General features: G+C 43.2%; 1 protein-coding gene across 3 annotated transcripts in view; it reads right to left on the bottom strand.

Annotated features, from left to right (window-relative positions):
* The window catches only part of AHI1 (Abelson helper integration site 1), a 242,704-nt gene that overhangs the window by 30,095 nt on the left and 197,335 nt on the right, over positions 1-15,274 (bottom strand). For all 3 annotated transcript variants that reach the window (XM_075862503.1, XM_075862501.1, XM_075862500.1), the window contains exon 20: positions 8,453-8,511. In XM_075862503.1, the coding sequence (XP_075718618.1) occupies positions 8,453-8,511 (59 nt within the window). The remainder of the gene's footprint in view (positions 1-8,452; positions 8,512-15,274) is intronic.

Here is a 15,274-nt window from a genome sequence, read left to right as displayed (position 1 = left end):
GGCGATCAGAGTTCTATAATGGCCGATTATTGGCTTTCGGGTCAGTATTTCTCAAACAGGGCAATTTGTGAACTGTTCGCGTGGACGTGTGTCTAAAACAGTTCAGCAAACACACTACTGCGTATGGGGCTCCGAAGTAGACGGATGGTCACTGCGCCTATGCTAACAAAAGTGCATGGGAAAAAGGCTTCAATTTGCACGGCAGTATCGGAATTGGACCACCGAATGATTGGCAAAGGGTTGCCTTCTCCGATGATTCACGTTTTCTGTTTCATCGAACTGATGGACGTTGATGTGTCAAGTGAGAAACATCAGTATTAGTAAAGTTTTGTTTGTTTTGTGAAATTAATGCATTTTCTTAGGCAGGGTGTGTCTGTGTCTCATTGGCACAGAAGCCCCTGAGGTCTGTTTATACTGACTCAGAGCGCTGCAATAACATAGAAACCTGTAGAAATAAAATCAGTATTTTGATAGATGCCTGTGAAAAGTTCGGCTTCATACAATCTTAGGAAGTAAGTCATTCATAAATGGACACAAACCTATTGGTCTAACGGCAGATCTGCAAGGCAAAGGCAGAGAATTTGAAATGCTTTGTTGAAACGTATGGAATTATCCATTTCTGAAACTACAGGGAGAATGACTGATAATGTTACATCTGATAATTGCCATATATACTATTAAAGGGAACCTGTCACCAGCATTTCACCTATTGAACTCTAATCACCCTTTGCTGGCCGCTGCTGTCAAAAGTTCTTGCCATTATCCTCTCTCTTAAACTCCTCCTCCAACCGTAAATAACGGTCTGCAAACATTTTGCGCCTTTTATGGTAATAATCCGGCAGTCTCATTCGTTCCTAGCACCCAGGGTCGCCACCAGGAATTTATGGGCCCCATACAGCCAAGATGTCTGGGCCCCGCTTCTATTACCGGGGGTGGATAATGGAAAGTGTGACACTCACGTTTGTACGTTATACGCATTAACTGATTTGGTGCTGATGTCAATTACAGTGAACGAAACCATGGAGCAGGCAGTGACCGGTTAATGCTCCGGATTTTGATCTATTTAGCCAAGACGTATCCGACTGTATGGCATACAGTGGGATACGTCGCCCGGGGAATGGCCCAGGGGAAACTACTGAAGTCACCGTCCATGAACAGGGCTGGAGCCTTCTACTAGCGCTCTGCCCAGGGACAATGGCGCTGTTCCTGATGTCCAAATACGTAAAGTGACGTCCGAAACTTTGCAAAGCCTGAGTACACGGCTGGAGCGTCGGTAACGCTCTTTACATTTATGGACAATGATGTCAGGAGCTTTCCCAGGGACAAAGTCCACGGGTACAGCACTTGTGATACTCTGCCTGGGGACTCAGGCATTGGGAAGCCCCTGACATTACTGTCCACATACTAATGTCAGGAGCGGTATACGTTTTTTTGTGGAATCTCTCAGAATGGAATAGCAAAGTCTACTACGCTATTCCATCCTTCAAAAATAAGGTATACCGACGTCTACCAGCCCGACGTAGGCTAAAAGGACATGATGGAGCCCTATAAATTATTGTCTACGTGGTTTATAGTGTACGTTAGGAGATTTCCTGATGTACACGATAAACTTAGGGCAACAAAATGATGTGAAGGGAGCCTTAAGGGAGGGGGAAGCGCTTGTGAGGATGTAAGGATAACTAATGCTCCGTTCTTACGTTGCCATTAAAGTTCAATGTGTTTTTCCAAAGCAAAAATCTGAGGCTTACCCTTTGACTTCTGACGCAGATGTGCCACAAGCGTGTAGCACATCCGCACAAGAATAAGGACCTGTTCACAAAGAGTTTTTTGCCGCAATTCTTTCAGCGAAAACCGTGTTGGAAACTGTGGCAAAAAACAGCCGAAATCGCCTCCTATTGATTTCCCGCGAACAGAAAAAAACGCTCGCGAGAGAAAGAAGCGACATGCCCTTTCTTCGGCCATTTCCGTCCCTGACCTCCATTGACATCAATGGGAGGCAAAAAAAAGCCTGAAGGAATTTCGAGGCAGATTTTTCTGTCTGCAAAAAACTGTTTAAACAAGGCCTATTGTCCCATTGTCATTCAAAGTTGCTTATCCTCGGCTTTTCCATGCAAAATAATTAGCATGCTAACTTATTGCTGTGGTGGTTTTCTTTTTATTGTGCGAACATAAATACACGGGGAAAATTTTTCGCAGCATGTGAACTGGATTGCGGAAACCTCATATGCATGGGATGCAGAATCATCAGAACCTCATCGGAATCCGTATCAAATCCAACATGCGTGAACGGGGCCTTAGGCCTCGTGCACTTCCATCACCGCTTTCACGCCCGTTTTTGACTGATCCGTGTGCCCGTTTTAGTGGCCGTGTGATTTCCATGTGCACTCTGTTTCCGTTTCTGTGCATGGTACTGTCCAGGGTGCTGAAAGAGCAGGGTTGTTCAGCGCTAATCACTGTACAGGGTGCTGAAAGAGTTAATGGGCTGCGCTGATCGGCGGTAACTCTTTCAGCCCCCTGGGCAGTGACTAGCGCTGAAGAATGACCATGCTCGGCGCTCGCAAAATACAATTTTAATGAAATAAAACATAAAAAAACATTTCATACTTACCCAGAACTCCCTGCATTTTCCTCCTGTCCGGCCTCCTGGGATGACGTTTCATCCCATGTCACCGCTGCAGCCAATCACAGGCTGTAGTGGCGGTCACGCAAGTCTGGATGACGTAAGAAGGCCGGCCTCCAGGGATGACGCTTCGTCCCACGTGACCGCCTCTGCAGCCAATCACAGGCTGAAGCGGCCACATGGACTGCCGCATCATACAGGAACGTCGGACTGGAGGAAGAAGATGGACTCGTCACCAAGACACCGACCGGGGTACGTATGAACTGCTTTCTATTTTATTTTTATCAGCAGCCCCTTCTCTCTATCAGTGACTGATAGAGAGAAGTGGCTGCAGATTAGTGTAATATATCTGTAATGTACTTCTGCCCGCCCGGCCGTTGCTAGGAAACGGCTCCGTCACACAGATGCCTTCCGTGTGCCTTCAGTTTTTTTGACGGCCCCATTGACTTGCATGGTCCTCACGGTCACAGAATCTCGGACCAAAGTAGGACATGCTCTACTTTTGTCAGAACGGAGCAACGGGACCGTCAAAAAAACTGAAGTGTGCATGGCCCCATTGAAACGAATGGGTCAGGGTGCTAGCCGTTAGAAAAACGGCTAGCACCCTGAAAAAAAAAAAAGTGTGCACTAGGCCTGAGGGTGAGTTAAAAAAAAACTCTGTTAGGCCAAATGCACATGATACTTATTACGTGCAAATTTGTCATGGGTATTTTTGTGCGGCAAATCCGCAGTGTAATACAGTATCAGCAAAATAAATGAGATCAACAAATCTCATCTACATGTCGCATTTTCTGCACAAGAATTAACCTGCGGTGCGTATTTGAAAATATGATACATGTCAATATATCTTGCGTTTCCGCTTGAGAATTGTTTCGGACTAGTTTAAAAATAAAAATCTGCAGCATAAAACCTGCACCTATTTCCGCATCAAAATTAAAAAACCACACCTAAAAACGTAGCAAAAAATTCACTATTAGGTGCAGATTTTACCTGCGGAATTACCTGCGGTTTTGATGCAGATTTTGTGCACCAAATTCCTCAATGTGTGCGTTACAAAATTTGCTAGGGATTTACAGCAAATTAACCCTTTACCTTGTAAAGGATGAAATACATTACAATTCTGTAACTTAATAGGCATGCAGCTGATTTAACCCCTTCCCGCCATTTTTCTGATTTTCACTTTTGTTTTTTCCTCCCTACATTCCAAAAGCTATAATTTTTTTATTTTTCCATCTATATAGCCATACGAAGGCTTGTTTTTTGCAGGACAAGTTGTAGTTTTTCACGGCACCATTTATTGTACCACATAATGTTTGGGAATCTGAAAAAAAAATATTTGTGGGGTGAAATGGGCAAAAAACAGCGATTACTCAATTTTTTGGGGGGTTTTGTTTTTATGGCATCTATCAAGCGGTAAAAACGACATCTTATTTTCACCTTATTTTACAGGTTGATACGATTACGGCGATACCAAATTTATAGGTTTTGTTTTATGTTTTACCACTTTTAAAAAATAAAACTATTTGCTAAATTAGAAAAATGTTTTGTGTCACCATATTCTGAGAGCCATAAGTTTTTAATTTTTCCATCAATTTAGCGATGTGAGGGCGAGCTGTAGTTTTTGCGACTTTTTGATCACTTTTTTGGAGCGCTAAGGTGTCCAAAAACCAGCAATTTGCGTGTTATATATATATATATATATATATATATATATATATATATATATATTTATAATTTTTTTTATTTTTTTTACGGCATTCACCCACTGGGTTAAACAACGCTACCTTGTGATAGCTCGGACTTTTAAGGACGTGGCGATACCAGTTATGTTAACTTTTTTTTAACATTGATTTAGGGAAAAAATGTGAAAAGGTTTTTGTTTTTTTTTAACTTTTAATACTTTATTTTTTTTGGAACATAAAAAAACAACTTCATTTAACTGTTTTTTACTTTTTTTAAAAGTCCCCCTAGGGGACTTGAAGCAGCGATCCACTGCATTGATCATCCACTGCATGATATACTGCATTACTAATGTAGTGCAGTATAGTGTAATTCTGACAGTCTCCTCTGAAGCCCTGCTGGAGGCAGAGCTTCAAAGGAGTACAAAGATGGCAGACCCGCGGGCCCCCTGGCTGCTATAACAACAGTTGTTAGCAGCCGATCGTGCCGCGCGGGCGGGGTGGTGTGTTGGGTGGCGCGATGGCTTGTTTCAGAGGGCACCCCCCCTGATTCTAACACTTTAAATGCAGCGGTCGCGATTGATCACGCCATTTAACGTGTTAAACGGGTGGAATCAAAGTGGTCTTTGATTCCGCCCGTTGCAGTGAGGTGTCGGCTGTGTAACACAGTTGTCACCCGCTGTGTATGGAGCGAGCTCTTCCCGTGAGCTTGCTCTATACTTCCCATACATACCTAACCCTTATCGTGTACAGTTACGTGATATTGCGTTAAGGGGTTATAAATCAGCAGCACGTCCTAAATTCCATACAGATTTTTTTTCTGCTGCACGTGCATGAGGTTTTGACAAACCACATTCACATGAGTTAGGGTTTTATTCAGACTAACGTGTTAATCGTCCGTGTGAAAGTTTTTTTTTAATGGCCGTCACACGGCTGCATGTATTTCTATGGGGTTATTCACATGGTCGTTGCTTTAACGGACCGTGTGAAGGGCCTGTAAAAAAAATAGGATATGTCCTATTTTTGTGCATTTTTACGGATCCCTCAATAGACTCAAGTCTATGAGGGATCTGCAAAAACGGGTCCCACACGGGTAAAAAACGTCCGTTATTCACGGCTGATTTCACACACATTCGTCTGAATATCGCCTTATATTGTAATATGTAATGAACTTTCAGTGCGCAATCCACACCAAAAATAGGAGACAAGTAAGTGGCCTTATTCAGACGTCCATGTTCGGTCTGTGATATACGGACCGTGTATCGGCCATATTTCCCGAACCAACCACAGTTCAGGGAGCTGGGTTTATAGCATCACAGTTATCTATAATCATAGGAGTCCCTCCCTTCCTGTGGGAATACTGTTCCACGGTCCCGTACTGAAAACATCATTACAGTATGGGACAGTACTCCCGCGGAGAGGCAGGTTCTCCTAGCAGCATTGATAACTGTGATGCTAGTAGTCTGGCTCCATGAATTGTGGTCGGCTTTGGAAATACGGCCGATACACACTCTGTATGTCACAGACCAAACACGGCTACAAGGCTTTAGTCTAGTTACACAGTGCGGTCAAATACAATTTTTTTGTCCCAATTTTTGCAAACTCGCGGCCAGGTATTGCTGGTTTTATTGGTGAAATACTGGTGGCAGGTTCCCTTTAACTAATAAGTATACAGCTAGAAAAGCCCTTGGAACAATTATTTGAATATGTGTATGTGGATCTGAATATTATTACAGGCATCGGAAATTGGGAACGATCTGCAAATCTGAATCAGATCTGTCAGCTGAGTATGATGCCCTATGTGAAGGCAGCATATTACAGCTACAGGTCTGTACTTATCCAAAATGGTGCAAAAATAGTTTGTGCCGTTTGGGTAGTAGAAGCAATGAAAGAATACAGTAGACTAATGAGTCCGCTGTATTCATGAAGTGAGCGCTCCCCCTGCCTCTCCCTGCGGAGGCTGACAGACTGCTGTGTATGAACATGTACACAGAAGCCTGTCAGTCACAAGGACACAATTGACTTTCTTTATGCTTCATCTGCCTTAATATGTCACTCTGATTTTAGAACAAAAAATAAAAATAAGGTGCTTTGCTTGGGACCCATTTTTTCCTGTGGCTGATGTGTTAAAACAAATTTAGGGTATTCTTCTAAACCAATAATTAAAGGAGTTGTCACATCAGGAAATGCAAATGAACTCATAGAGGGGGGTTCCCAGCTCGGGACTCCCCTCAAGTTAGAGCGGAGAGCTGCTGACAGTTTAGAGCATTCATCTCAATGGCCGCAATGGTAATACTACATTTTTACAAAAAGGGAAATGCACAGTCGGGTGAATACTTTCCTGGGGGTCTCAGGAGGCGGCGATCAGATTAAAATGGGTTGCCTGGGAGTATCTGACAGTTTATTAAGCACTGTAGCTAAAACATTTACTAACAAATCCTTTTAGTAAACCCAAGAACTAAAATTACTGTTTCATATAGAAACAGTGGAAAGCGTCTCAATTATTGCAATTCCAACAGACTAGAGACTGTTTAAAAAGCACGTGTAAACCCATTATATTAGCAAGTACAAGCATGTTTGTGTGACCCATTTTCTTAGCTATACATGTGCAATCAATAAGGTCCATATCCTTGTTTGTAAGGTTAAGTACAGTAGCGTAACTACCACTGTAGCAGCCATATAGGCGGCTATAGTGCCCGCGGGATGAGCCCCCCCCCCATGCCCGGAGGCTCCGCTAGAAGTTGCTATGACGTCGCTATTTCCCTGCTCTGCCATAGGCTGCTGTTAAATGTGGCGTAGCTCTAGGGGTCGCAACAGTCGCATGGCCGTCGTAGCCACACAGCGCTGACCACGTTGTCCCGCTTCCTGATACAGTTTTAATGCTGGAGCATGGAGCTGACAGCTCCTTGCTCCAGCATTCACTCTGCCGTGAGCGGCTCGGTTCAGGCAGGCGCCATGTAGTGACGTCATCGCGCCTGTCTGCTCCGACTCACTCACAGCACAGACCGGAGAAGAAGGACCCTCCACCCGTCGTGGGAACGGGGATAAGTAAGTAATTATGTTTCTATTCGTCACTATGGGGCATTATACTGGGTAGGGAAGGGGGGCTAATATGGTGAATCCTATAGGAGCATTTTACTATATGGGGGCATTATACTCTATGTGGGGAATATACTGTGGGTACAGTTATGGAGGGCATCAAACTGTGGGTACAGCTATGGGGGGCATTATACTGTGTGGGGCATTATAATGTGGGGGCACCTATGGGGGGCATTATACTGTGGGGCTGCTATGGGGGAATTATAATGTATGGAGCAGCTATGAGGGGGCATTATAGTGTAAGGGGCAACTATGAGGGGGCATTATACTGTGTGGGGTGGGCAGCTATTGGGGGCATTATACTGTGTGGGCTGCTATGGGGGAATTATACTGTGTGGGGCAGCTATGAGGAGCATTATACTGTTTGGAGCTTTATACTGTGTGGGCAGCTATCGAGAGCATTATACTGTATGGGGCAGCTAAGGGGGTATTATGGCATTGTACTGCATGAGGGTATCTGTGTGGGCATTATACTGTATGGGGCATCTGTTAGGACATCATACTGTATGGGACATCTGTGTGGGCATTATACAGTATGTTGGCAGCTAAGGGGGCATTATTCTGTGTGGGGGACGGCTGTTTTTTTTACGGCCGTCACACGGCTGCATTAAAATTAATGCATGTCTATGGGGTAATTTTTTTTTAACGGACCGTTTGAACGGCCCGGGAAAAAATAGGACATGTCCTATTTTTGCCTGTTTTCCCAGATGCCTCAATCGACTCAAGTCTATGGGGGATACGTGAAAACGGGTTCCGCTCTGGTGCAAATTTGCCGTGAATGAATAAAGCCTTAGAGTGGTTATCTGGCCTCTGTCCTCATGTAATACCCAGCAGAAATGTAAAAAAAATGGGTACAGGTGAATGAGATATGATGTGGTCTATCCTAAAGCATGATAAGATGAAATTCAAAAAGATGACATCGCTTTTTAGCAAAACTCGTTTATTTTCCTTTCTGACCCTCTACCTTGGGGAGATTTTCTGGCAACATTGATATAATGTAGACTGCTGATGTTTGATAGTAAATACTGGTATAGATAATAAAAAGCTGTCTTACCATTTGTAGTTTGATTGATGGTGTACGGCTAAGTGACTGTCCAACTGGGCTGAAACCACCTGCAAAGAGACAAAAAAAAGCATTATTTTTTTCCCCTGTTACACCTAGTTTATCACTTAATGTTGTGAAAACAATGCAAACTCTGGACAGATTCAGTGAAAACCTCATAGATAAGAAGCATCAATCAACATTACAAAGTACTAAACTATATTGGTTACAAGAATCTTGTCAAACAGAGTTGTGATGTACAGATATTTTCAAGTATTTTTGGGGTGGGGGTTCTGGATGCTCATATCCTCTAAATGATAAAAAAAAAAATCAAGTTTTTATTGTTTCTATGAAAAGATAATTTCACAGTGATGTTATACTGAGAGGTATTTTGTGTGATAAATGAAAGCTTTTCTTTCATTATTTTAAAAGAAGGTGGGGATTGGTAGTCACAGGACTGCAACATATCATCCTATAATGTAGTGTAAGTACGACCAGCTAGACCTGTCATACTGGTTTTATACTGACTCACGTTGTGTTTTGTTTAAAGTATCCTGCAAAAAAAACCCTTGCAAATGCTGACATTTTTGGTGGCACTGCAATGGAAACAAAAACATCATGTACACAACATGACCTCTACTATTGTCACAATATATACACATATATATATATATATATATATATATATATATATATATATATATAGTGAGACTGCGACTGGGAATTTCCCTAGAATCCTGTCATACGTTTCTTAGGCTCCAGGGAATATTTGGTCTGTAGTAGAAAGCTCAGAGTTTTCAAATATTGCCTCTTTGGAAAAGCCAGAAAAGGTCCTGGCGTTGGATTGGGGAAGAGTAGGGTGAGTTCCTCAATCACCAGTCAACCTCGGTTAGTGGGACTAGGCGGCTAGTTATTTAGCAGCACTTGCAGGATGTGTGTAAAACAAGGAGCAATCACAATGTTTATGGGGCTGTGTGCGTCTCGGGTAGATCGCTGCTGACTTGCCAACAAAGATCCTGTAAATAACAGCAGTGTCTCCATTGCCATTTACAGTGGCCCTTGTATAGTTAGGACTATTGCTTGTTTAGTTAGTGCTCACCCAAACAGGATTTATTTGCTGTTTTGCCTAAACTGTAAGGGTCCTCTTACACAGCCCGGCCGTGTCAACGAGCGGCGATCAACGGAACAGCTCATTGATCGGCGCTCATTTGTTCCTTTTACAAGGAGCTATGATTAGTAATGTGTGGGGACGAGTGCTTGTTTCCACGATCGCTTGTCCCCATATATTTATATCATGTTGGCAACAGGGCAGGAAGATGTGCTGCCGATAATGATAAACGATACACTGAGACGATGACCGAGCAAACAATAGTGCTGCATGCTGCGCTATTGTTTCCGGTAAATCGATGGACACCCGTGGTGGTGTCAGTGTTGCAACGGCATCATTGTGTCCGACATTCCCTTGTTCTGCCAATCTGACAGGGCAGAAATACGGAATACCCCAAAGCAGATGTGAACAGCCGCTAAGTACTGACACTGTCCAATCAATACTGGCAGTAGAGCACACCCTAATGACAAGGAGCATGGTAATGCCCAGGGGCCAACTTATTTATACATTTTTGGGAGTCATAATAGACAAACATCAACATTGTTATTTCACGGGGAATACATGTATTTACCAAAATGCTAATTTTCCACTTTAAAGGGAACCTGTCACCAACATTTTGCTGCCCTCTGAGGGCAGCATAAAGTAGTGATAGACATGGTGATTCCTTCCTCACAGCGCTCACATCGGCAGCTCGACTTTCCCCCGATGGCAAGAACTTGAAAGAAGCCAGCTGCTTTTTATCTCTGGCCGGGAAAGCTACGTCACTGGAGATTCCCTGAGATATCTATATATGGCCAGTTGCGTCACTTGAGCTTCCCGATGCATGCGTTTAATGGAGACCTGTGACGGATGCCATCCGTCACCCAAAGGCCCCCATGTTAAATAACATATACCGTGCATTTTTTCTTGCGGAATCTGGGGGTATGGAAAAGAGTAGTCTCTGTCAGGCTATAGAGCTTTATGAACAAATGTGATGTGCTCAGGGCCTAAGTTATTAAAAAACAGATAAGTGCTTAAAGAGAACCTGTCCCCTTTCCTGACATGTCTGTTTTAGTAAAGACTTGTATTCTCTATAAAATAACAATTCTGGAACATCTTAGAACTCTGCATTGTGCCATTCATCTGTTATTGTTTCTAGAAATTTATGAACAAATTGATGACTGGGTGTTACCAGTTGGGGGTGTGTCCCAGAGTGACACTGTGTAGGGACGCGCCCCTTTGACAAGGTGAATGGTAACACCCATTTGTCAATTTATTCATAAATTTCTAGGAGGAATAACATCTGTTTGTCACAATTAGCTGATCACACTGTAACTCACATCTCCATACTCCAGCATCATTCCCTCACATTCTCTGCTGCATCGCTGGTATTACTATGAAAACATCATCTGACCCTGCTTTTTTGTATTCTTTAGGCATGTGACCACACACTATTGCTTCCGTCAAGCAATAAGTAAAACTTGCTCAGTCTCCAATCACCCAGCATTACCAGGGTACTTAAAGGTTCTCTCCCCCATCACTCTGGGTCTGAACAATTAGGTTCTATTACTTATGGTTGTGCCCGAAAGTATTGAACTTCAGATACCGACCCAAACTTGTCTTTGATCACGTCTTTTTTGCCACATACCCTTAACTTCTGCCATTCTACCGCTGTGATTGAACTCTTCCTGCCCTTACTTGTACCTGCCTGACCTTGTACATTGCCAGTTTCCAAGGCACTTCTAAGCGTATCATGCTGTCCTGTTAAAAATGCGGGGGCTGAACGCCTCGAAACATCTGCCCATTGATTTCAGTGGGAAAAACGGCGTTGCATTCCCACGGGGCATTTTTTTAAACGGCCGCGTAAAAAAACGCCTCGTAAAAAGAAGTGCATGTCACTTCTTGAGACGTTTTTGGAGCCGTTTTTCATTGACTCAATAGAAAAACAGCTCAAAAACGGACATAAAAAACGCAGCAAAAATCCACAAGCTGCTTAAAACTTAAAAAACTCCTGAAAATTAGGAGCTGTTTTCCCTTGAAAACAGCTCCGTATTTTCAGCCGTTTTTTGTTAAGCGTGTGAACATAGCCTTAGACTCTGCTCCCTGTATTAGCCCCAAGCCAAATATGTTGGCAACACAGAGGGTTCACACCATTTTCTGATGGCTCCGTAACACTGTTTACACATGGCATGTTATAATTCAAACTATTCAGAGTTTTAGAAACTATAAATGTCAAGTGTAAACACACAAAACTTTGGTGAAAACAGATTATTTTTGTTTTTAGTCATAATTTTTTTTTTATTCATATATAAAATATTCAATACAAAAATTCTGTGGATGTACACATAAATCCACAAAACACGTAACAAAAAAAAAAGAGGAAAAGGGGCACACGTATCCCTATATGTTTCAGGACACACCATTAAAGTATAAAACAATACATCATATCACCTTTAACCCTTTCATGACCAAGGGTCATTGATGCCCCTGTGTAAAGGTTACATTTTCCATTTTTGATATGCAATTATTTAAATGATAATATCTTTGGAACCGAATTTGACTATCACAACTATTTTTACTTAGTTTTTTACAAGACTTACGAGGCTTTCATTTTCTAGATTAGTTTAATTAATTCAGTGTTTTTAATTTTACTATGTGCAGACAAATCACCAAAATTTAATGAAAAAACATTTTGTAATGTATATACACACACACACACACACACACACACACACACACACACACACACACACACGAGCCTCTTCTCTCTCCATCACCCTGGATCGCTGTGAGGGGAGAGTGAAGAGGGTTACATATACTGTACACGACCGTGAAAAACATGGTCAACAATGAATCAACTGTCAGTTTTTCATGGCTGTTTTGCACCAATGTGTCTCAAAATTTGAATCCATTTCTCGGCCGTCTCATCTTATTTAACCAGCATTTGCCATCCGTTTTTCATGGACGTTAAAAAAAATGTATGAATATTATTCGTTAGGGTTTTTTGTTACAACCCCCGGAAAACAGCACAGTGCCCATGTAGATAGTGACGCAATACCACTGTAGATAGTGCCACATTGCCCACAGATAGTGTCAGTACCCACATAGATAGTGCCACGGTGCCCACATAATGCCACAGTTCTCCCTGTAGACACCAGAGCACTGGTCGGGGATTCCGATGCTGGAGGAAGCTTAGGTGGCGCTATCTACAGAGGGTTTAGTGCTGCCTACAGGGGGTTGTGGGTGGCACTATCTACAGTGGGGGGTGTATTCCGGGGCTCTCCGGCCAACGCGAGAGTGCAGTGCTGCTCACACTGAGGCAGCACTGCACTCATTGAACCAGTTCCAGACTGTCGATGACTATACACGTGCTAATTGCATGGGGAACCGGCAGTTAGAACGTATATAGCCATATGGCAGTCGTGAAGAGGTTAATGACTAGAAGAAAACAATAAGTAAATATCGGATCACACTATTTATGCTAAGGAGGTAGAAGGCCAGGGCTCCCAGTATTTTTCAAGAGAGCACTTATGCTTGTAACTGGAAGAAAGAAGTAATTCACATTGCATATAATAAAAAGCGCGTTAAATATATACAGCACCAGAACCAAGCTCATTACATATATACAGCACCATAACAAAGCTCAGTACATATATACAGCACCAGAACCAGGCTCAGTACATATATACAGTGCCAAAACCAAGCTCAATACATATATACAGCATCAGAACCAAGTTCAGTGCATATACACAGCATCAGAACAAAGCTCACTACATATATACAGTGCCAGAACCAAGCTCAGTACATATATACAGCACCAGAACCAAGCGCAGTACATAAATACAACACCAGCACTAATACAGCTCAATTTAGTGCAACCCCTGTCGTATAGGTTTGCACTAAAATTGTATACAGCGTCCAGCAAGGCCCAAACAATGGTAAGGATATGCTGGGAGATGCTGTTTCACAAAAAAAAGAAATCATACCACCCATCATCTCGCTGCAGATCATACAGTGACTACAGTACTGATTAGAGGCAAAATCAACATTTACATTAAGTGACTCACAGGTGACGTCAGATTCTAGTTGTCCTTTTTGTTTTCTTCTCCATCCGGTCAAGACCTCTATGACTACTTCTCCCGGCCACAGCCCATTTCTGCAGATGTCTTCAGCTTCTCACTTTTCAAAAATTTTTGCACCTATAAACAAAGTTAAAGTTCTCATGGTGCCAGACACTAAGCCACAAAATATAATAGCACCATACACTGTGTCCCACACACACACACACACACACACACACACACACACACACACACACACACACACACACACACACAGTGCCCCCTGTAGATAGTGTCCCACACGTAGCCCCCATGTAGATAGTGCCCCACATATAGCCCCCTGTTAATAGTGCTCCCCATATAGCCCACTCCTGTATATATATATATCCTCCTATAAACAGTGCTCCACATACAGCCCACCCCTCTATATAGTGCCTCACATATAGCTCCCCCTATAGTGCTTCATATATAGCCCCTTTATATAGCCCCCCTGTATATATAGGCTATGCCTGTATATAGTGTACAACATATAGCCCACCCCTGTAGATAGTGCACTGCATATATCTCCCCTATAGTGCTCCACATATAGCCCCCTGTATATAGTGCCTCACATATAGCTCTCCTATAGTTATCCACATACAGCCCCCCCTGTATATAGCTCCCCCTTTAGCCCACCCCTGTATATAGCCCCCCTGTAGATAATGTCACTCACATTTTTATTAGGACAAAAAAACGAAAAAACTTTACATACTCACCTTAATCTCGTTCCCGCGCTGTCCAGTGGCAATGCAGACCTGCTCTATTCTGAGCAGGTCTGCTGGGGTTGAACGACTCAAGCGGCGTGATCGTGTCATCACGCCACTTGCATCGTTGATAGACGCTGATTGACAGGGCAAGTCATTCTGCCCTGCCAATCAGCGCCGTTCATAGACGCGGCACAATGAAGTCATCGCGCCGCTTGAGTCGTTGAAAGGCGCTGAATGGCCTGGGCACGGAACGTACCTGGCCATTTATCGCCTATAGTGCAGGAGGGGATGTCTCAGAGAGGCTCCCTCAGAGAGGCAGCAGGCCGTCGTCATGGACGATGCGGCCCTAGCACCCCCCCCACTTTCCCTCTACAAATCTACACTGTGTGAACAAAGCCTGTGTTTATGGACACACTCTCTTAAAGGCGTTTCCCATCAGACATTTTTGACATATCCACAGGAAATTTCATAAATATCAGATAGATGCGAGTCCCATATCTGGGACCCTCACCTATCTCTAGTACAGGACCCCCTAAACCCCGTTCTACTGCTCTGTGTTGTGGCTCAAGCGTGTGATTTCCGACCATGAATTACGGATATAGTGTATCTCACTGAGCTACGCTGTTTTCATAACTCTTATAGTAGTGAATGGCAGTTACGGAAGCAGCGTTTCTGTAATTCATGGTCGGAAATCACATGATTCAGCCACAACACAGAGCAGTAGAACGGGGTTTAGGGGGCCCAATTCTAGAGATGGGTTCGGGTCCCAGAGGTGGGACTCGCATCTATCTGACATTTATGACCTATCCTGTGGATAGGTCATAAATGTCTCTGATATAGAAAAACCCCATTAACAAGGGGAATGGTAACTTCTAGTTGTTAATTATTCATACATTCCCAGGAGGGATGACAGAAGAACGGCAGAATACAGAGTTCTAAG

The sequence above is a fragment of the Rhinoderma darwinii genome, chromosome 4 (assembly GCF_050947455.1).
Source record: "Rhinoderma darwinii isolate aRhiDar2 chromosome 4, aRhiDar2.hap1, whole genome shotgun sequence".
NCBI lineage: Eukaryota > Metazoa > Chordata > Amphibia > Anura > Rhinodermatidae > Rhinoderma > Rhinoderma darwinii.
Note: the sequence above shows the minus strand (reverse complement) of the source record. Positions and strands in the feature narration are given on the sequence as shown.